Consider the following 24344-nt stretch of genomic DNA (forward strand, 5'->3'; position numbering starts at 1 on the left):
GAAATTGAGATTAATGCCGTGCATTTTTTCTCGATACCCTGATTGCAGCCTCGGGAGGGGGTGGTTCGATGTTGGTCCCTCCCGTGGCCCAAGGTGGGACCGTGGCCGGCGATCGTCCCGTGGGGGACACGGTGGCACGGGCGCAGCAGACGACAACTGGCACCGCCGCCGCTACAACGACCCTATGGCCTTTAGCACCTGCGCAGCCCAATCAGGTTCCCAATCAACAGGCCCAGGGCATACCACCCCTGGCCGCTACGCCTGCGCCCGCTCACAATCAAGGTTCGCATTACGTCGTTTATACATGTATGTGTGTATCAATTATTGTTATTATCTCGCGGCGGCGTAACAATCCGGAGATTAAGCTCCGAGAGAATTCTCACTCGAGTAAGATGTATCGATGAAACTCGCACCTTCCTTATTCTTTGTTCTTTCCTCTCAATATCAGCGAATTTTTTGATATTAAATATTCACGAAAATGCAAAAAATAAATGCGTTTGATTTCGCTACGAAAAGAGCATCTTGTCGTAAGCTAGATGAAAAATGCTCCATACTTTGTATTTTTTTTTTTTACGATACGTTATGTAATATTCGCTATTGATCGGAGGTCGTTCACGCTTGACATGTAACAAGCTTATCACGCTTTATCTACTCGATAACTCGAATTTAAGTTGTACGTTACAATTATCGTGTGCCGAAATAGCTCAGTTGGGAGAGCGTTAGACTGAAGATCTAAATGTCCCCGGTTCAATCCCGGGTTTCGGCAAAGAATTTTTTTTTTATTTTTTGTAATATTTTTTTTTATAGAAACGTCAGAGAGATACAATGTTCTCCTTTTATAAAGTTTTAAAATATTTAGCAAATATTAATCTTTTTTTTTCTCGTTACATTAACGTTCACGTTCGGTATAACTTGGTGTAACCACTAGCTGTATGTTATATAACATTTATATATTATACTTGACCTAAATCAATGTGCATTTACTCAGATTATTGATTATCATTCGTTGACAATTGGAGGAAACATTATTATAAGCATTTTTATGATTGTCGTATAAATAATGAGTTATTTGTTTTCCAAATTAGTCTATCTTCAAATTAGCATAAATTTTAATGAGGGGCGGATTTTATGCTAATATGTGTCGCTTTTAATAATTTTATGATAATTTTTATATGTATTATTTATACATACCATGTGCATTGGCAATCATTTTGCAACATCCATAGCGATTCATACGGAAATTAAAGATGAAATTCCGATTATCTTTTTGCATATGGCAATTAAAAATACACACAAGACGGTAGAAATATTGTTACACCCGAATAAAAATTGTATATATCAAAATATGATTGATGCAGAAAACTCATAGTTTAATCATATAAAACAAGGCGTTAACAATAGACATGAAAAGATAAATCGACACATATTTTTATTTAGCACATGTTGAATCAAATATTACGCAGAGAAAAAAAAGAGAAGCGAAATATCGAATCTTTCCTGTCCTTTATTCCATAATAGTTGTATATCCGGGGAATGAGGAAAAAACGAGTTATGTTTTTCATGGGATGTTTAGGGAACAGAGATATCAGTCATGTCAATTAGAAGATTTTATATTCCATTTTTACATAGTTTTAATGCGTCTCTCGGGGATACAGTTTACGTAATCGAATCGAGATTTAGGTGTCTCTCGATCGTGACTTTGTCGCGTGTCGTTGAATTATTTGGCCTGGATTAATTATAAACTCTCCGATATCTTAATGATGTTATAGGTGCGAACCGCTACGGACTGTACTCGTTATTCCCAGGGGGTGGCGGGGGCAGTTACGTCGCCGCTACTCCTGCCACCCCCGGGCAACCGACGCCAGCACGGGCTTATCACGCGACGACGCACAAGGGTAAGTTTACAACGACTTCCTCTCTCCGATTCGTTTTCTTTCAAGGCCGCGCGTCGTTTACACATTTCTTGCCGCGCGAACGCGTTTTATGCGCTTTACGCAAAAATTCGGGAAGGAATCGTGCGTCAAGAATTGTGTTGCCGTCCTGCAAAATGTAAAATAATCGAAAATATTCGAGATTGATCCCCTGTAAATTTTCGCAAACATGTTTTCTCCTCCATTAAAACGTGTCTAAACATCAATATTTTCCATAAATATGTATTTTCTCGATTATATATGTTATAAAAATCAACAATATAAATATCATGAAAGTAGATCTCGATAAAGAACCGCAAAAGATCAAAGAACGTTTGATCGAAGGAATCGATTAGGAATCACTTTTAGATCGGACTTGGCCATCCTCGCGATTTTCCCGACCGTTTTTGGCGACAAGACGGCTCGAGCCTCCCTCGGATAATTGAAATCTCACCGGAGATTCCATTTTCGACAAGATTCCGAGAGGGAGGAGGGGAATCGACCCTCCGGGTCCCTGCGTGTCGCCTTTTCTCTCTTTCTCCCGAATCTGCCGCTCGTCTACTTTACCACCACGTCGGTTTACGAAACCCGCGTTTTGGGTTACACCTCGGACAATGAGGTTGTTAGGGCCTGAGCAGATTCTGAGGAAGAAGAGGGATGCGCGAGGCAGGGGAAACGGTCTACGCGACAACCGGACACGCGGCAATTCTATTTAGGTGCGCGCATTTTTCTTCAATCTCTCTCTCCGAGTCCTCTTGCGAGCTTTTAATTGCATAATTGCTCTATTGTGAGTTTGGAGAGACTCGACCGGCGAAAGATTTTTGCGTCGCTTTTCGAAAAGACGCTATATTTATATATAAAACTTGCATCGCTAATCGATGCTGGCGAAATTTCGAGTCTTCCATAAATCTCGAAACGACTTTTTCCCCTCCGGTAAAGATTTCACTTTGCAATTTCTAATTTTCAACGTTATTTTTCACGCTTCGTTGGGATGCAGAAAGGACAAGTAAGTATAAAGTCGAACCTGACAAGAAAAGAATCGCAGATATACACGGTCCGTCCCAAAAATACCCGACCTATTGTTCGACAAACAGGACCATCTGTTAAAATGACAAGTAGCTCTTTTTCCTAATACTACAGTTATAATTCTTAAGTTTAGCTGCGCTATTTTACTTTGTTATAACAAGAAAAATGAAAATATTAATTGTTAAAGTATTAATGTTTGTCGAAAAAAACGATAATGGATCAAAGAACAAATGTTAAATGTTGCGTTTAATTAAAAAATTATTTTCGAAGACGCTCAAAGTGATTCAATAAGACCCCGACAAAGCGTCAAAGCTTAATTTAGAAACAGAAACAAGAGCCGACATCGAAAAAAGTTCGAGTGCAACAATCGAAAACAATGCTCGTTGCTTTTTTTGATTCAAACGGTTTAACACACTTTCAGTACTTTTTATTTCCGAAATTTAAACAGAAGCTGAAAGAATAACGTTTTAATACGATTTCTGAAATTCAAAAGACTGATCAATCGAATTCGAGGCAATTTTCAATGTTAGAAAACAAGAAGAGATGTTATCAGAAGCTTTTTGAGATCAAGCAAAGAATGCATTTCTTCAAATGGATAGACTTTGAATAATTACCCATCATTTTTCAATAGCACTCGCATTGTCCATAGAGCACTAATTCGGATATTTTTGAGACAGATGTAGATGCGAAATTTTGACAAAATGCATCTTTAAGAGATTGACATTTCCGACATTGTCCGCTAACGGCAGTCAATTCCGTACACATGGTTGCAGATATCAAAGTATTTTTCACACACGTTAATTTGCATAGGCAGATACGTATCCGCATTTAGATAAAATCAATAGTCCTAGCGATGGCGCAGCGCGCTGCCGAAGATATATCGCGCTGCCGCGCGCTCTGATGGAACGTCGCGTTCTCTCTCTCTCTTTCTCTCTCTCTCTCTTTCTCTTTCTCTCGCGAGAATAATGCGTTTTCCCTGCGAAACGCGGATTTAAAAATACTAATATCCGCTCTATTCCAGCACTATATTCTTTTTTTTTTTCGCAAACTGCAGTTAGCTAATTATCGATAAAATATTCGGTTAGAGTAATTATCGATAAAATATGGAATTTTAATTATTAATGAAATATGGGATCAAAGTATTTATTTCGAGAGATACTCGTATTTTATAAATTTTTAAATCTCTCTCTCTCTCTCGCGTATTTGATTAATAATTGAAAATAACAAGTTTTCTTTTTTCAAGGTACCTACTAATATATAGTAAGTCTTGTAAGAAATTATCTGAAAAATTTCTCAAATCTCCTGAAATCTTGTCTCTCGGGTATTTTGTTAAAAACTCCAGATAAAGAGAATATTTAAAAAATTTTTTGCGTTATCTCTTTAAAATAAGATTTTCATTGTATGCGTTTTCTGATGTCTTTGTTCTCAAATAAAAGAAAAACGCAAAATCACCAAGTTACTCAAATGTTAGATTTACTGAATGTACTGAAAAAAATTGAATAATTTTCGTAAGATAAATATTTTTCACTCGCATAATATTTTCATTTTTTATCACTAAGAATTAAAATAAAGAATGTATATTACATATTCAATGTATCGAGACATTTAATACAGAGATAAAAATGTGTGTATACTTTAAATATATTGCTTATCAATTGTCGATACTTGCAGTATGGAAGCAAAATTATCAGTTTTTTTTAACAATTTTCCAAGTCCCATTAAAATTCCATAAGAATTTCCTAATTTTCCAGGTACAAAAAGTTTCCCGAAAATTTCAAGTTTTCCATGTTTTTTCATTAGACACTATTTTTCTGCGAAAATTTAAATATTTCAGAGACTACACGTGTTATTACACAAGTAAAGAAAATTTTATGCTACGCAACGAGAGATATCATATTCTGAAAAAACATTCTGAAAACGCGTACGCAAAAGTGTCGAACGGATCGACACGTATCGTCGAGTGGACTGCGATCTAGAATCGCGAAATACCGTATCTTTTCCATTCGCGGGGGGGGGGGGGGGGAGAGAGAGGACGAAACAGCGGACGCTTATCGTTCGTTCGCGGTAAGGCGGGTCGATTAATCGGCGACGGCGGATTCTCCAGTTTCAGAGAGCGTGTTTTCCGCGGCGGTCGGGGTCGGGGTGGGTGGCTACACCTGGGGCGCTCCCACGCCCCCGCCGGGATCGCCCTACAGCCCCGTGCCCGTGACGCAGCTGGAGCTGCTGGCGAAAAACTTGGCGAACCTGGCGCCCGCGGCCGCGGCCGCGGCCGCGGGCCAGCAGGCCCTGAGTCTACAGGGTGTCGGCGTTAACGTGGCCGGTAGCCTCCATCACGCCCAGCATACGCAGCACACCCAGCACACCCTCAACCTCACCGGGCTTCACCATCTGCATCACGGTAAGAGAACGTTTGTCGCCCTGATAAGGGGATTCGGAGGATGTCACGGAGCCAATGTGAAAGATTCCTTTCTGAAATGAACAATGTGAAAATTCTTTCTGTTGCCAACACGAGAGAAATGACATCTCTTGTGGGTAATTTTTTTAATTACTGTAGTGTACATGTATAGTTTACTACAAACGAAAAGCAATTGTAAAATGTTGTTATGCAATAGACACGAAGAGATTCACACGGTAAATAATATCAAGTATAATACAATGAGTACATCTCTGATTTCATAATGTTATCGAGAATGATTGGAATTACAAATCGCATTCTACAAGTTTCTCATCTTATATTAGTCAGAATTTGAATCTAATCAGCGGAATCTGATAAGCGAAGCGAAGAAATGGAACTGATATAAGGGGGACAAATTAAAATCTCTCGCACAGAGATAGCCATCTCATTTCTTTGCTCGCTTAGCGATTCTTCCCATACACCTCGTGGCACTTTCCGCGCGGAGAAAGCATCCGGGAGAGAGCCTGAAAAACGGTATCGAGGCGAGTTTTTCCGCCGCAACGACGCGGAAATGCTCCCTCTCTCTTTCCCCATTCTGCCATTTCGAATTATCTCGCATTATCGGCATGATATCGAGCGCTGCGGAAACGCGCGTAAATTGTCACGATTGGAGAGAGCGCGGCCGGTCTCTCGTTGTACGTCGTCGCAACGCGATAATTCACGCCTCGACAATAATCGCGGGGTTTCTTGTGTTCCGCATTCGGCGAAAGGCGGCCTTCATCAGAACGCGTTCTCGCCCCAGCTGTCCCTGGTGACCGGCGGCGCGCCGACGCTGACCATCAACAGCTTCTCGTCGCCCAACTCGGCCAACGGCGTCGCGTCGACGACGGGCGTTCTTTTGCAGGAGTACCAACCGCCGATAGGCGCGACGGGATGCAACGTCACCGTCAACTCGGGCAACTCGTCGTGCCTGACCAACACCAGCAGCACGACCAGCGGCATGCTGGTTCACGGCGCTGCTACTGGTCAGGCCGTCCAGGCCGCCGCCGTTCAAGCGATCACGAAGAAACGGGAGGCCTTTCTGCCCAGTCAAGGCCAACCGGTGAAGCTGGAGAACAAATCGACCAGGACGTCAGCCTCGTGCCACTGCAGAAACAGCAACGGTACGAAAATCCGCTGAATCTTGATCTTTGCATCAGCCTGAGCTTTTCTTTTGGATTTCTGTAATCTTTCATTTTTTCTCTCTTCACATATCCAGACCTTGGATTTTAATCCTTCTCTAGTCCCTCTGAAGCTACTTTGGTTCGTTGAACTTTCAACTTTTCATTCTTCTTGGAATTCTAGATTTCTTGTTAGAGCAAACTGAATTGCAGAGGCTCTCGATTATACTTTCGCGACTAACGATCTGGAAAACGACCAATTCCAGGCAAGACGAAAGTGGTGCATTCCGACGTGGGATGCAGCAGGACGCTACCTGTCGCCTCGTCTTGGAACGGGCAGGACGGTAACGCGGGTGCCAACAATAACGGTGCCAGCCTGACGGTCAAGAGGGAACCCCTGGCTTCGGTGCCGTGCCAAGTCGCCGAGGTTTCCACGTCCCTACACGCCACCACCACCTCCGTCAAGATCGAGCCCGTTCCACCCAAGTCCGAGAACGGTAAGTGCTTATCGTATGGAAAAGAGTCGGTTATTCATATGCGGAGCGATGCTTCCGAGAACCCTAGTCCGAGTTAATTGCCGTAGAAGAGGTATCGAGTTTATCGCGTGTCTTTGTCGAGCCGTCTGGTTCTCTTTACGTATCCGAGTATCGCGCGACAATATCGTATCATTAGCGGCAGATGCGCGATGAAAATCGTGCATTATATTTACATCAATATATCGAGATAGCTCGCGGACAAGACGGGCCGCAATCGAATCGTAATAATCGCGCGATAAAAGATTGCGCTCAACAAGTAAAAATATATCCTCGGTATCGAAGACGTAATCGCGTTTCTCGACAATCATACGGATAATTGTCGATATAGCAACTTAATAGATCTTTCACGTACGCGTGTTTGAAATACGAGATATTTTGAAAATCACGAGAGATATAATTAACGTCGTCGTCAATTTACTCCGAGATTCAAACGTAATCCGAATCGACGTAATCACATTTCTCGTAGCCATAGTTTATAGATGACGTGATATTTTTTAAATCTTGATTGAGATACATGAATAAGATGCGATTACAACATCAAAGATAATTGCGTTGTTCATCGCCGTTCGCCGGTTTGCGATGATCGCGGCTGTTTGCGCCATCCGCGTAAACACAAGGCTCTTATCTGTCGAAAATACGTTCGAATCGACGTAATCGTATTTTTCATCGACCACGCGGAAATTCGTCGCGCCTTGAGCGCGGCGCTTTTTTCGATAGGTGCGCAAACGTCGAGGGAGCGCGGAGGGAGAGAGAGGACGAGGGAGAGCGAGAAAGGAAGAAAGAGAGAGAGAGAGAGAGAGAGACGGTGCGAGACGAGATCGCGCGAGAGGACCGGTCGGTTGATTCGCGAGCGAGACGACGAGAGGAAAAGAACGAGGAGGAGGCGAGACGAGAGGAGGAGAGGGAAAAGGAGAGAAAAAAGAGAAACAGAGGCAGATAGTCTCGTTAAAGTAGGAGGTGCGTGGCACGCATGGCGACGCAAACACAAGGCGTGGTTCGAAAGAGTCTCGACCCTCTCTCCTCCTGGCCGGTCCCGACACATTCGCGCTCTCGCACCGGTTCTCGGGTGCGTGCGTGATGCCCGCACGTGTTACGTCATGCGAGCGTAACGTCGAAGGCCGCCCGGGACGACGAGGTGGCAGGAAGAAAAGGAGGAAGGTGAGACGAGGAGGGGGGGCGAGATCGAGTTGACGATTTAAATGAATGCACTTTCGAGCGCGTCGATGAATCGCGACGCGGTCCTCCTTTCTCCAAAGTAAAAATGTCGAGGCTCGTCCAAAGCGGACGAAAGGGTGAATGAGGGAGACTTAAAGGACGCGATGATTAAAATATATACACGTATGTATACAAATGAGTGTTTCGAGGTATAATTGCCTCTCGGTGAAACGCGCGACAAGTATTTCGCGAAAAGACCAATCGGCGGAAGGGAATGGGACGATCTGGTGATTTAAACGAATGCACATCAGATATAAAACACGCGTGAATCGAAAGTTCGATTGGAAATATTGCCCCGCTCGAGAGCAATTTCTGTATCGAGATGTGAACCGTTTGCTTTTAATTACGAGCCAAAGTCCTCATTTTTCTAAATTATCGAGCCGACAATAATCTCCACGCTTATTCGCAATGATGGATATTTTTTTACGCGTCTACAACAGCCCCGACTCCCGAGGTAGCTCACATTCTTTCAAGTTAAAAGCCACCTCTCTCCTTAATCTCTGCTCAGAAACGCGTCGAATCAAGGAATGAAAAATGTGTGATTTGTGCAAACTCACGATAGATCGATCCCGTTCACCCCGATGTCCCTCGCGAGGAGAGAAGGGGTTCTTTCTAGGATCGCGGAATCCGTCTTTATCTCGCGCAAACCTGACGAGCGGCGTCGAAGACGAGGGCATCGGGCGGTTTGCGGCCTCGTGCGGGATCGTGTCTCCCGTAGATTCTCACGCGCGATTTCCTTAATCGTTTCAGGGATAGCGGTCTCGAACGCGGCTGCCGGTGGCATACCGGTCGGCATCGCTGTGGCGAGACAGCGGTTGCAACATCAGGAGACTTCGACGTCTATGCGCAACGTGTCCCTAAGTCATCACACGTCGCATCACGCCACGAGCTATCATCATTTCCAGCCGGACGGTCTGGGTGAGTCTCCCGCTTCTTCGGGATTTGCGAAACTCTCTTCCCGAACCCGGGGTCGCGAGCGATTACGTTCAAAGTATCCTCCCGTTCGTAACGTAAAATAAAATTCGATAAAGCGATTTATGTGAGTATGAAAAAGCGTATATAGAATTTTACTCATCGCGAAAAAATGGAAATGTGGTAAATATTTAATACAATATCTTTGTAAAAATATGAATTTTGTTCGAGTATCGTTGCATTTAAGTAAACGTGTTCATCTGCCACATCTGTGAAATTATTCGTGAGATGTAATTTGCATTTCGCGCGATTGTCTTCGAAAGTATGATCGCTTCTTCAAAGATTCATGCGACTAAATTGGTATCGAATTATGACGTTTTTGTCATTCTTGTCCCATTTATATTTTCACTAATCGCGTAGCGCCTCGCAAAGGACCCCGCGGAATCCTTATGGAAAATGGCTTTCGGTCAAATGTTTCGAAACTTTGCAAAAAGATAGTTCTCAACATGTAGATTAAAAGTGTCCATGGGCATGAAGCTCTAAAAATTCGAGATTTTCAGCTACAGCCATCCAAAGTGATAGATTTTTGAAGGAGTTTGAACCAATAAGGTTGATTTTTGGGCTAGAGCTTCGCACTTTTTTGATTGCATATTTGTATAGTTGCGGTCGAAAGCTTTCCAAAACACCCTATGAAAAGCTTTTTACGTTGGGGAAAGTGAAAGTTATAAGTCCTCAAAGTTTAAGAAACATAGGCATGTAGGAAGCATGAGAATTATCAAGACTATCTGATTTATGATTTTTTGTGCTAAGTAGACTGCCTTAATTGTGTGTGTGTATGACAGATTGAAAATATATACATGTATTTGTTATTTTATCCTCCTCTTTTTAAATACAGGCTTGGAACTGTCAATGGCAGAGTTACTTTTTTGTTTTTTTTTTGCCTTTTTTGCTTTTTTTGTTTCTACAAAACTTTTGTACTTACTACTTTTTTGTAAAACCTCACCCAACTAAGATAAGCTACCGTTGTCGAACTTTGGAATATGCTGCAGAAATTCAAAAATCTACCACTTTGGATGGCTGTAGCTGAAAATCTCGAATTTTTAGAGCTTCATGCCCATGGACACTTTTAATCTACATGTTGAGAACTATCTTTTTGCAAAGTTTCGAAACATTTGACCGAAAGCTATTTTCCATCAGGATTCCGCGGGGTCCTTTGTGAAACACTGTCATTCTTTGGATGACAACTTTGCGCGCGGAAAAATATCAAAATACCTTGAAAATAAATTTTTCAACAAGTATCCCTTTCGAAAGTTTGCGATATATACGGTGTCCAATTATGCAGCATGTCCTTGTAACGCGATTACGTGCAAGCTTCAATCCTAAAGCGAAAATTAAAGAGGGCTCGCTTAGGTTTGCTGGCGTGCATCGAAGTATCGTTTGTCGCGAACGGTTTTAAAATCGATCACACGATCCTTATCGAGCTTTTCCCGCGCTGAACGTCTTCGATATCAGCGTCGAAGAAGGAGTAATCCTGCCTACTGCACTGTCTAGCGTAATTTACCGCGAAAGGATATCGCCGCTATTACTGTTGCCTAGAATTCTATCTAGAGACACGTTAGTGTCACGCGCAGCAACAACGAGGCGGATCTATACGCGAGTCGCCCGGTTAAAGGTACTTTAGATTAGCGGATCTCGGCAACAATCGGACCTTCGGAATAATAAAAAGTTTAATTGCTTTCGATAGCTCGAGTCTGTTGAACAAAAGTGTCTTTATTTTGCAAAAAACAAGTTTAAAAGAAACGAAAATTGTTTATATTAAATAGTCGATATCTCTTAAATTGAAAATTAATTTTCGCCCTTCCATTAACGCGATGTTATTTTTGAAATATCGTCGCAAAAATAACAGACCCTCGGACAACGGTAATAACGGCAGTATCCTTTCACAGGTAAGAACGACACATTAAATATATCAAGGTAAAAAAATGAAATGATTCTCGAGAGTTTACATTTGTACATGCGTATCGCGTCCGGTTTAAAACCCACGGAAATAATCATGATTAAAAGCCATAAATTATTTTACGATGCTCGTACACGCGAGGCGATCTAAAATATTGCGCGCCAGATTTATGCAATATTCCTCGAATGCGAAATATCCCGGATATATATCCCAATATACTCGTCCGCGTACAATCGCTCGACGGAGAGGGTGAACGAGGCCGTTTCGCGGCCCCGGAGTTTCGTTGGTCGCGCGCGCGGCTTGTCCTCGTCGATCAACCCCCTCGTGGATGACGAACCCCGATACGATGAGTCCCCGTTGCAGGCTCCAGCACGGCCATGGCGGTAGGCGGCACCACCCTGGTGCACTGCGGAGGGCCTGGAGGGGAGGATCGTGCGGCCCACCTGGCTGCCATTCCCTCCGGGGCGCTCGCGCCCTCGCTGAGCCTGAATTCCAGTCTGAATTCCAGCCTGAATTCCACCCTGGGCAGCATCGGCGGCGCACCGGCGGCCGACACGGCCGCTACGTGGCCGCCCACGCTCTGGCAGTATCCGGCTGCAGCGGCCGCAGGTGAGTAGTTCGAATATCGTTATCGGGAATAATGAGCGATACACGGAAGCATTCCCACGTACGAGCCTTTAAATAGATGATACATTTGGAGGTAGAAGCTGCAAGGTGTTTATTACTAGGTATTATTAGCTGGAAAAGATGGGGAGCCTGGAATTTTGTTCAGGGATTTTTTTACAGAATTTTATTGGAAGCCGGAGAAAATTTTAAAAAAACTTTTCTCCCTTTGATCATTTTGTTTCTTATGTTCTGCGAGCAATCGCCAATCCATCAATTGGTTAGATTGCGTTATATGTGTTTAAAAAATATATTATAAATATACAAATGTATCTATATCACTGTTTATATATTCAATGTTTTAATATAGAGTATAGAATATGCAGTATATATATTTTTATTGTAATTTTTAGTAATGAAAAAATAAAAATGTTTGCACGTGAAAAATGTTTATCTTATGAAAGGGTGTAATTCAGCTGTTTCTAGTATATTTTCAAATTTAGCATTTGAAATTTAAGTGTTTTTTTTTTATTTTCTTTCGTATGAGAATGAAAAGCATTAAAAAGCGCACACAATAAAAAACTTTTTACAAAATTGCACCCGAAAACTGTCTAAAAAAATTCTTTTTGCCTAGAATTTTAAATAAAAGAAAATCTTGAAAATTAGAGAATTTTCAGAGACTTTTACAAAATTTGAATAGACATCCTGTAGAAATAAAATTAAAAAGGATGCCTTTATATCATTATGATTCCTAGTTTTATTCAGCTTTCTGTGCCATTATCGTATTGAATAAAATAATCTCTCAAGATAAGATTCTTAACTTTGAAGCATTGGCAAATTATATTTACATATGCGACGATACGCAGAATGAGCACTCGAAATCAAAGATAATGCGAAAAAAGAATATCTTATTTTCTACTTTGATCAGAGTTTTGCAATAATATTACCTAAATTTACATATCTCTAATATGATATCATCGCGATACGGCGTAATACTTGAATGTTAAAGTGACGATTAAAAAATTGTAGATAAAATGTGAGCTTTGCAATTTCGATAATGGTGATATATAATTTATATATAAAATTTTATCAACGTTCATTCGATTCTTTTTCATACTAATATTTTTATATTAATAATAATTAGTAATAGTCGAAATTTTGTAGGAATAACATGTAAGCACAAATAATGTTTCACTGAAAATACAGCAAAATATATTAACAAATAATAAAATAAAATATAGAGTAAATGAAACCGCATAGACTGAAAGAGTGCAAAAAATCGTAAAAAAGGGGTGAGAAGAGAAAGCGAAAAATATGCAAAAATAATTATAGGAATGTCCGTAGAAAAGAAGGAGAGCTACGCGGGTACGATTATAATAATAAGCTGCGTAATTCGCGCGACATCCAAATTTTTGGCGACGTAAACGAAGCACGTCGGCGGACAAAAGTACGAATTAATTAACGTCACGTGACGTGTATTACGCGCATCCGTCAGCGCGGGGCGATTAACCGGGCCACTAACGAGCGACCCTATACAATTTCGGATCGAATTCACCCCTCGCGCTCTGACCTCCCTCCCCGGTCCCGCTGACCGAGTGACATTTATCCTAAATAACGCCAACTGAACTACATCGCCATCCGATCTGCCGTTTTGCGCGCGCGTATTTTCGCACCGCGTAAATCATTCACGCATACCCGTTTAATTTAATTCGCCGCTCGATTAAGCGCTCGGATTGTGAGATGAAAATGCGCGCGTTAAGACATACAAGTCCAATTTTGCGCGATATCTCAATAATAATAGCATCGTAGTAACGGTGTAATAATATACATCTTTTTATTTTATATCCCGGATTTTACAGAATTATATAACGATCATTCGGACAATAATACGATAGTCTAATCCTCTAGGTCTTTTATGTCAAGTTCATCGTGCGCTCAAAGTGTGTATTAAATGTAATCGAAAGCACACATACACACACGCACATACACATGAGACAATCGAAATTAATACACGAATGAGGAATTAATTTGGCTTTTACAGCGATGCCAACGGAGCCGGTCGGCTTCCCACAAATGGGCTCCGGGCTGCAGGGTGGTTTGCAGCTGGTCCGCGATCCGTCCGGACACGTTATCCTTATTCACGCTGCGGGTAACGTAACATTTCGTAAATGTCGATTCCCAAGTGTCGACGACGGGAGGGAGACTCAACTCTCGCATTTCTTCTTTCGACAGAACAAATGCAGCAGGCCGTGGTGTGGCCGAATTACTCCAATCACAATAGTAACGTCGCGCCGCCGCCGCTCCTGCTGCCGCCCCCGCCACCCTCGATACAGCTCCTGAGCGATATCGGTGGCGCGCGGCTGGTGCTGACCGAGAGCAAGAGGAAGCAACAAAGCGCGCTACCGATCGTCAAGATCGAGGCCGAATGCAGCAACAGTCCGACCACCATAATCAGTGAGCAGACTTTTATGTATTGTTTTTCCGATAGAGAGAAACAAAATTTTTGGATTTGGAAACAAATTTCTATTTTCAAAGTGACATTAGTGACGACGGATGTAAACTATAGGAAATATCTCTTGGTTTTATCTCTTGCGAAAATATAATGAAAAATTTTCTTGAAAAGTAGGAGGAAATAAATTAATTCATAAAGTAGAAATATATATATATATTTTTTTTCTTTCAAAAATTTAGCAAAATTAATTTTCATTCCCCTATATTACGCTTTATTACACATCACGAATTAATTTATTTCTTTCCAATAAAAAAAGACACACACTGAAAAAAAATTTGGTTGCATTAATTAAAAATCTGGTAGATTCAACCAGTATGTCTGTTGGAAAATGGACGAATCAGAATCCCTTTAGGAATTATTAGATGAGTATGATTAATTTCTTCCTATTAAATTTATCAAATTTTCTTGATAATAATACTAAATTTTGAAAAAAGTATTATTACTGTGTCCATGTTTAATTAATATAATAATAAGTTTTTTATAGATCCAACTAGAAAATGCTAACCAAATCCTTGTAATAAAGTCTATTAAATGTTCTAGTTGTAAAAAATCGAGTCTCATTGTGATAACTAGAAATTCTGCTTGGTTTAATGTCTTCTATCATATACGTCTTATTGATACAATCGAACGATTTTTCTCAGTGCATATACAGGGTGTATCTGAAATGATGCACTAAACTTTAGGAGCGTATTCTAGAGGTCAAAATAAGACTTTTTTCCTATGAACATGGATCCGCAAATGAACCCCCCCCCGAGCTAGAGGCCCCTAAAGTTTGGGGAAAAAATTAAAAATTGGCTGTATTTCAGAAAAAAAAAGGTTTTGACGTTATCTATCACCCTCTCTTGAGAGATAAATAAATTTGCGTTATGGGTGTTTGGTAAATTTCACACATTTTCGAATTTTAGCTTGGAGGGGGGTTCATTTGCGGACCCATGTTCATAAGAAAAAAAAGTCTTATTTTGACCTCTAGAATACGCTCCTAAAGTTTAGTGCATCATTTCAGATACACCCTGTATATAAATGAATCTGTATTTCTGTATATAAGTTTAAAAACATCACATTTTTTCTCAAAAATGGATAGAGATAAAGGGAAAGACATAAAATTATCAAAATTGTAAGGCAAATAGAGAAACATACTATAGTGATCTTGAGTAATCTTTGATTCTCTGACAATTTTAACAACGAGTGTCTTTTCCTTCCAATGGTTTCCAATAAAAATGTGGTAAACTTTTTATGAGACTCACTCTATATATGTACGAGTGATAATTGAACACCAGATGGTGATGCGATGAGAGAATCAACTTCAAAATATTACATTCAAAATATTACATCATATGCAATTATGTAGCGTCGTCCACCGAGTCGTCCAAGACCGCACTGCAGACTATGACTTCCGTAACCGGCGCCCTGGTGCCGGACGCGGCCCTGGTCACCACGTTGCACTACTATCCACCGGCGCCGGCGCTGGTGCAGATCAGCCAGGCGGAGCCTGCCACGCACTGCAGATCGCAGGTAGGCGCGTTTCTCAGGTGTTTCGACACGAGTTTATAAACATCTAGGAGCAATACTAAAACGGTGTATGCATGCGTGAATTATTACGCCAACTGACCGGCGCAATATCTATGCAGATGTCTGATGCAAATCGGGCTCGTCCGATGACTAATACAATGTACCGCAGTGTTTCCACATTATGCGAATAGCTGGACCGCGCCCGGAGCTTGACTTAATCACCGCTGCACCCCTGTCCGTTTCTCTCTTTCTTCCTCTCTCTTTTTATTTCTCCTTTCTCCCTTTCACTCAAAGATTCTCTCTTTCTCTTTTAGTTTTGCAGAATGAATTTTACAGATTACTCTCGATGCTTTCATGGAACAATAATTAACTAATTCATGAAAGAATTAGAGAGCATATAAAATCGTGCAAGATTTAAAAAAAATTTTATTTTACATCTTTTTATTCTGCTTATGATACTTTTGTTCTCGTGAAGAATTAGAAGATATAAAGAAAAATGTAGAGAGAATATTCTCTTGACATTTCCAAAATGTTTCTAAAAAATCTATAAGAAGGAAATACCTTTTTTGCAAAGGCCACGTCGCCGGTCTCGTACCTGACGCCACCTCCGGAAATACCGGCAACTATTCGCGCGATCGAGCCATCGTCGTTTAGCGTCCAGGACGCCTCAAATCAGACCGACGCGCCCGAGGATACCGAGGAGCAGAAGCAGGAACCGCTCGTGAAGCAGGAGCAGAATCCGAGTCCTTGCCAGGCCGCGTCCCAGTTGAATCCGGGGAATTTCGAGATCGCGGCACCGCCACCGCCAACGGAGAGGATCTGCAACGTCGTCAGGATCACGACGACCACGACTACAGTGAATCCGACCGTCTGCGGGATCGTCGCCAAGGTGGACAAGGCTGAGAACACGATCATCAACATGGCCGATTGCGCCAAGTACTCGACAAAGGACGGTAAAGCGATCGTCAAGGCGATCGAGCACGATACTCGGACAGACGAGGAGATCTGCAGCAAGGACGACAAGACACCAGTCTGCGGTAGCAGAGGCAGCAGGATCGGTGCTAGGATCATTGAGATTACCGAAGAGAACTGCGACAGCTTTCACGAGAATTTGGAGTTCTTCGCGAGGAGGAGAGATATCAGCGTGGATCAACGCGATTGTCGCGATAGTTATCCCAATGACGAAGAGGATGTTGCACAAGAGCCCAAGATTGATGAAAAGATGGAGGTAAAATCTTTATCCAAAGTTTATTTCTTAATCTCGACAAATATATAAATGCATATATTTAAAAAAATTATAAAAGTGTTTCTTTTTTCAATCAATATAAAGTAGACGAAAGTTTCTACTCTGATGATATTACTTGACCGATTTTACACTCAAACATTTAAATTTTTTATTGATGTTTCGAATCAAAATTAGATACATGTTTCATCGCTTTGATATTTTCTAGTATAATATTTAGAATTATATCGCGTACCTTTTAGATCGAGTCGAAAATCATTGATGCTGCGGAAAATGTCAATCTAATTCATCGTCAAACGTGCACCAAGACATTAGAGCCGCCAATCTTCAACGGATCTAAGGCAAACACCGCCGATTCCACAGAGTCGTCGAAAATCAATTGCGAGAGTTGCGACAAAAGTGTCACAAGAGACATCTCGAGCGGTGAAGTATGGCCTCAGATCACAGTAAAGTCCTTCGACATGCCCAATATCGATTGCGACGATCAGGAGATCACGCAACAAGTGGTCGTTAAGCAAGAGGCCGACGAGAGTGGCTACGAGGTGTGTTACGAGTCATCTCGGTGCGAGCCGACGTCCACCAGCGAGAAAGTCAGATTGCCTAGCTGCGAGAAATTATTACCGGAGACGACAAAGAGGCACACGGTAGAAAAATCACATCATCCAGGTATCGAGAATGTGGTGGAGAAGTTGAAGAAGAACGCGGCGGCGCTGCAGGAAGCTGCGGCGTTACCCGCCGCGCAAAAGTTCGACGAATCCAATGAGAAATCAAACATGGAGAGTGTGAAATCGCGCAGATATTCCGAGACGATCCCAAAGAAACTGCATTTCTTGAGATCGAACCAAAACTTCCTGGAGAGTGGCGTCGATGTCGAGGTGTCCTCCTCGTCGCAGTCTATGACGTTGGAGCGGCACGTCCAAGATCAATCGGAACAGTATCCGTCATTGATAAAGGACGATAAACACTTGAATGATGGCAGCAGATCGTGCAATATATCCGGCGAGACATGTTTGCTTGGCGACAACAACAACGACAGCAGGAGCAATAACAACAACATCAAGACACTCGAGGACAACAAGAAACTGCTCACTAAGCGCGAGAGGAACCTCGTCTCCGAAGTCACCGCCTATGTCAAACCCAAGACCGTCTGGCGCGAGGTGCGGCCAATCGAAAAGCCACAGACAGCCTGCAAACCCGAGGACACGTCCTCGGAGGTGAAATCCAGAATCCAAAGCCAACAAAAACCGGCTATTGACGTGAGCGGTCTCCAGTTATTATCAAACAGCATCGAACAATTAGAGCAACGAGTCGGTCAACTGAAACAACTGCAACCAAATTCGGAACCGGTCGAAAAGTCGCCTGTTAGAGGCAAGCTAATGAGTCAGCAGAGTGAGAACAATAATAATAACGTCGGTAATTCTCTTGGCTTGCTCTGCGCATTAGCCGAACAGATTATGGAAGTGGACGACAAAGCCTCCCGGAAATTAAATTTGGAAAGTTCGGAGGAGATTTCGCAAGCCGGTAGGTTATTGTTGAATCTCGGCAGAGGTCCAGATTATCCCGAGCAAGACGGAAGCAAGAGAAAACATGCCGAGATCGATGATTCGCATCATTCCAAACGATCCAAACTTGATGATTGCAAAGAGCAAACTAATAAGAATGCATCGTCGCCGACTCATTACGACGAAATTGTCGAGGATAGGACGATAAGGCAGCAGGAGAAAAATCATCGAAAGAGATCGAAAGATTTAATTAGTAACGACGTCGTCAAAGATAGGACTACGGAAATTATGAACACACAGGAAGAAACTCTTCCAAAATCAAGGGAGAACATCAAGTGTGGTGCTTCTTTATCAAAAGACAAGCTGACGGAAGTCACAGGAAGGCAGCAAGAAGGAGTTCCTCTGAAATTGAAGGATATTAAACGTATCCTTGATTTTGAAAAGGAAATTAATAGCACAAATAAAATTGTCACCAGTTTGAAAGATCAATCTCTCGATAGGGATTGTTACTCCAATCAATCTGACGCAAAGTGTATTAAAAATCTCCAAGTTTCCTCAAATGAAATATCTGTCAATTCACAAAATAATGTTGTCCATAATGATAAGATTGGCAAAGAAAATGATTTTTCAGAGCCGGAAAACGAAGTGCTTGAGTCGAAAATTCTTCCCGATCAGCCAGCGAGTTATGAGATTGAAAATCGAAAAGCGTCCATCGAAGAGAGAGACACCCATGATTATAAAAACATACGGACTAAGTTAGAGGCAAAGAAGTTCATAGCCAAAAAAGGGAATTGCGAGAACGATGACGATGACTGGCCAAATATGAATGCTACCGAGCTAGACATGAGAGTCAGAATGGCTGACATCCAGAGACAGTACAGGGAGACGCAAAGAGAGCTTTCCAAGCTGATCCCCAAGAAAGACGACAAGAAAAACTTTGGCAGGCCGCGGAAGAAGAGTCACTCCTCGACCAGGTGAACACGAAACTTTTAATGTACAGTAGCATCCTTTATATGCATCATCCTATCCTATAGAAAAGAGTTGTATGTGAGATACCAATTATCGTTTACAGTAAATTTAATAAGAAATTTTTGACAAACTCTTGCTTTCAAAAGCTCATTAATTTAAATATCAAATTAGAGCGTCGAATTGTGATGTTTCCAATTCGAATAATTCAATTATTGATTGATTTTTTTAGTTCCGAGCACGGAATATTGTCGTCACCGCCGCCCGCAATGGATCCCATGATCTCTCCATTGCAAAAATCGCCGTCAAGATCATCGGAATTGCCGGACGGCGCACCTCCGCCATTAGCTTCAGCCGTCCTGGCCATGCCGAGATGTAACGTGAATCTTGTGAAACTCGACGAGCCTAGGAGCCACATAAAGCTTCTAGATAACATACCCAGCATCCCGATATCAGTACCGCCAGTGACATCGCCGGTCCCTAGTTCTAGCAAAGTAATACCGGAAGATGACGAGAAAAGTACAGGAACGGTACGTAGATTAATACCGAGATTCTTGTGTATCTTTGAGATAATTTTATATACCTGTTTACGAATGGGAAGAGATTTATTTGGAATACATTACTTAACTCTTATACGAGTATATATACATCACTATATAATATTGATGAGAAAATCGTATCGAAAATAAAGAGAGATAAAGTAGAAAAGAAGAAAAAAGAAAAAGACAACAGTTATCAAAGATGTTGCATTAATTTAAATGTGTTAAATAATAAGTGCAAAAAGTCTATTGGATTGGAAAACTCATTTATTACTCACAATCAATTTTTATAGACCTAAATTTCCTTTAGAAAGTACAATGTGTATTAAAAAATATGTTCCTTTTCCAAAAAAAGTATATTTTGTTGAATTTTTCAGTAGAAATAAAATTTTTAATTTATTCCAATTTCTTTTTCAAAACACATACGTATGACGTATTCGTTTAATAATTTATAGAAAAATGTGTGTGTGTGTGTGAATAATTCACAATAAATAAATATGTGCAAATATATACAGGGCGTATTGCGAGGAAACTGACAAACTTTTAGAATGTATTTTAAAGTTCCTTCTAAATAAAAAAGTTGCATTATATATTAATTCAATTCAGTTCGATTCAAGATATATGAAAAATTTAATTCTTGTCAATAACATTGACAAATAACAATTCTGCATCAAGGTCTGCTCGATCTCCTGACATCACCTCTGGATTCTTTTTTGTGGAGTTATTTGAACTCTCGTGTACAATGACGATAAATGAGACGTCCATCAATAGTTAGTTAATAGAATAATAGAGACCACAGATAGTATTCGCATTGAATTTAATCAAATTAATTGACGGCTTTAATATCTAATACTTTTTGTTGGTTACAATATTAATAAAATTGTCTATATCTAATTGTTGATGATTTACGATTATACCATTATTGTACACGAGACTTAAACAACTTCTCAAAAAGAAGTCCAAAGGTGATAAATCAGAAGATCAAGCAGGCCATTATACAAGATGACAAAAATTAAATTTTTCATATTGTCAACTTCATAACTAAACCGAATTGATTTATAATATACATATATATGCATTTTTTTGTTTAGAACGAATTCTAGAATATTGATGGGATAATATTTTCTCTGTCGATTTTCTGAAATCCTCTGTATATATAAAGTTCTAATATATTTAATCAAATCAACAAATATAAAATAATATTATAACAAGAATAAATGCTCTTCCCAAATAAAAACTAGCTTGTCAAAAAAACTGATATTTAACATGCTTTATATTAAAGTACAATAATTAGCCATGGAAGCATATTCCGGTTGTGTAATCTGATTAGTATAATATATAATATAATAATTTCAAAATATTTACAAAAACAGAGAAGAAAGAGAGAGAATACAAATCCAAAGTTAAATATAAATCATCTGTTTATCAAAAGATAAATAAAATTTCCAAATTACATAAACAGTAGTCGCAACTGAAACAATCAAGAAGATAATCATGAATACATTACTTAGCTGGGCTACGATACATCATCACCAGCGCCGACTGTCACGAGTTTGAGCTCCGCTTCCAAGAAGAGAAAAGTAGGACGACCGAGGAAACTCACGTGCACCTCGGGTAGCGTCAGGCACTTGACGGAGACAATTGTCGCCAAGAAACCCAAGAGCAAGAGTTCTCTAGTGGGTTACGTGCTATCTTCAAAGAGCAGACATCTACAAACCAAAGTAAAGAGACTTATTTTAATAAATTTATGTTAAAGCTTAATTTTTGTTCATATATCTTAATATTCGCCAAATACACATTATTCATTCGATAAAGTTTAATGTATAATTATTTTCATCTTCAGCAATGCATAAACAACAGAACCGGCTATACACCGTTGCCATTTAAATCTGGAGTGTCTCTTCCGAAGGCACCATCCAAGTTGCAGAAAATCATGAAAGCGAAGGCAAAGCCGGCGAAGCAGACTCCGTTACATAACAAAAATGTGATTAGTTCTATTATCGCCGAGAAAGCGAAACTGAGCCAAGAATTGAAGCTTGAGAAGCATGGCGGTAAAGTAAAACCAAAGCTGAAAGCACAGGTAAAGGTAAAAAGTTGGGAGGACGACGAAAACGATACGATACCATCTGAGAACGTCCCACCTCAGGAACCTATCGTTCAAAAACTCGTCAAGGTAGCGGAAATCATTGTTATGTTATGTCATTGAGACAGACCATGTGAAGGGAATTAGGATTTAAAAGAAATACTTTTTAAAAACTTATAAATTTTTTATTCGAAAACATCGTATCTTTGATAAAGAAAATTAATGAATTGAAAGATTTAACACAAAATTTTATTTTACAATTATATGAATTCTCTGTACCAAAAATTGCATTTCTAATGAGTGTAATTTTTGATTATTTACATCTTAATTGTTTACGCATATTTGCAGATAAAACTGATGAAATTAGCGAAAGAAAGGCAATTATTCTTATAAATTTTAATTATCTATCAGGAAACGCCGGTAGAGATGCCAGTGGAGCAACCATCGGAGAAAGAGCCGGAAAGATCGCGGCACGACAAGTCAAAGAAGAAGAAGCGAAAGTCCAGTTCTTCGCAGTCGCCGAGCCATGATCGGAAGGAATCCAAACGGCGCAGATCCTTGGAGTGTAAGCAGTGCGCTGCCGCTGCCGTCGCGAGGACCAGCGAGACCATCGTCAACCGATGCAAGCTGACGTCCGCTCATCTAATGATCGATCAGCTGCGCGTCCTCATGGCGATCGGTGGCCTCTTCTACGCGGGCAGACTCAGCGCCGTGCAGGCTCCCGATGTTTACGCTATCACGCTGGACGGCGAACGCGGCAACAAACCGCACATTTACTCCCGAGAAGAGATCCTGAGAGATGCGGTAATCATAAATAATAGTGAAAGAAGGAGAAAGATGATACAGAGTCGTTCTCTATTTGATGTACATGGAATTTAAAAGACACTCTTACGCATTCATGTATATATTCATGTATGCATTCGTTCAAACGCGTTCAAAATTTGAAAATATAATTGGTAAAGTAATCATAATAAACAAAATAATAAACGGTAATATTTTATATATCTACAATTAATTATGTATCATAAAATCACAATTATAATCCACATATATAAGTGTCAATACGCAGCCAAATATCCATATGATTTTTCCCGTAGTAGAAAAAAATATGATACACTTTTTTACTTGCTTCTTCATAAGAAGTTACTTTACTCCATTTATTATTAGACACCCAGGACTTACTTTTTTTAAGCATTACTTGATTTCTATTTCGAAAATCATATAGCATAATCGAGAAAAAAAGAAATAAAACTTTTATGATCGACAATTTATTTTCAAAAAATAAAAACGTTTTCATTTATTCCGAAGATTGTGGAAGTGTGTCCGACTTCGACAAAAGAGCTACCGCCCGGTACAAGATTGTGCGCGTATTGGAGTCAACAGTATAGATGTTTGTATCCGGGAACTTCCGTGGAGCCTATCGAACCTGATCCTGTGCACGATGAGAAATACGTTACGGTGGAATTCGACGACGGAGACAGCGGTAGTATTATCTTGGACGATATCAGATTGTTGCAGCCTAATTACCCTCTTGTAGGCAAGTATCTCATATATATGCATATCTCTAGCCGTTGCTCGGTCATTGTAAACACTCGAATCATATTTATTAATCTCTGTCATCTTACAGAATATGATCCGAATCCTCTTCTCTCATTGGGCAAACGACGCAGACAAATGTCCTCTTCGGAAGAGAAGCGTTCCGCGAGCAATCAAGTCGCTCCGACAAACGCGGTAGCCGACAACAATAGTTTTGCAATGTGTCCCAACGTAGGAGAATCCACAGTGAACACCAGTGAATGCGCCAACGAAGCGGAGATCGAAACAAACATTGAAACGAGTAGTACAAGTGGCACAGAGTACCGTAGGAGAAAGCACATGAAGAAAATAAAAAAGAAAAGGCTACTCGAGACTCAGGAAGGGAAGAAGAAGCATAGGAAACACAGGTCCCGCAAGGAACATCGTAGGCATAAACATAGAAAGCATCGGAAGCATAAGCATAGACATCATAGCGGCTTTGGTGACACGAGCAGCGTAAGGTACGCTGTCGTAATTTATTGTATATAACATATATATACATATCCTAGACATATTCTAGATTTTAATGGCTGTGTCGTGCTCTCTAAGAGTAAAAATAAGAAAAAAATGCCCTGTAAATATAATTCTATAAACGGTTTATTAAAGTTTCAAAGAGTTTGATCGTTAAAATCTATGAACAACTTTATATGCGGCTTATACTTTGTCCAACTATTGGAGATAGAAAATTTATTTAAAGATAT

General features: G+C 40.6%; 1 protein-coding gene and 1 non-coding gene across 3 annotated transcripts in view; both read left to right on the forward strand.

Moving 5' to 3' along the window:
• Wge (BAH domain and coiled-coil containing protein winged eye) overlaps positions 1-24344 on the forward strand; it is a 59355-nt gene that overhangs the window by 25815 nt on the left and 9196 nt on the right. The window contains exons 1-19 of one of the 2 annotated variants that reach the window (XM_083092568.1): positions 49-282; positions 1770-1800; positions 1847-1895; positions 5041-5334; positions 6102-6494; positions 6758-6988; positions 8993-9160; positions 11475-11720; positions 13756-13863; positions 13947-14168; positions 15575-15738; positions 16310-16963; positions 17221-19454; positions 19679-19976; positions 21497-21706; positions 21829-22158; positions 22480-22872; positions 23377-23605; positions 23696-24104. In XM_083092568.1, the coding sequence (XP_082948694.1) occupies positions 185-282; positions 1770-1800; positions 1847-1895; positions 5041-5334; positions 6102-6494; positions 6758-6988; positions 8993-9160; positions 11475-11720; positions 13756-13863; positions 13947-14168; positions 15575-15738; positions 16310-16963; positions 17221-19454; positions 19679-19976; positions 21497-21706; positions 21829-22158; positions 22480-22872; positions 23377-23605; positions 23696-24104 (6761 nt within the window). In that variant the 5' untranslated portion in view covers positions 49-184. Of the gene's footprint in view, positions 1-48; positions 283-1769; positions 1896-5040; positions 5335-6101; positions 6495-6757; positions 6989-8992; positions 9161-11474; positions 11721-13755; positions 13864-13946; positions 14169-15574; positions 15739-16309; positions 16964-17220; positions 19455-19678; positions 19977-21496; positions 21707-21828; positions 22159-22479; positions 22873-23376; positions 23606-23695; positions 24105-24344 lie in introns of those variants that run through there. The other variant, XM_083092567.1, reaches the window with a different exon arrangement.
• Positions 694-766, forward strand: Trnaf-gaa (transfer RNA phenylalanine (anticodon GAA)). Its single transcript has one exon. It is a non-coding gene; the product is annotated as a tRNA-Phe (tRNA).

The sequence above is a fragment of the Camponotus vicinus genome, unplaced genomic scaffold (genome assembly GCF_025532165.1).
Source record: "Camponotus vicinus isolate PSW18456_S1 unplaced genomic scaffold, iyCamVici1.0 SCAF_2, whole genome shotgun sequence".
NCBI lineage: Eukaryota > Metazoa > Arthropoda > Insecta > Hymenoptera > Formicidae > Camponotus > Camponotus vicinus.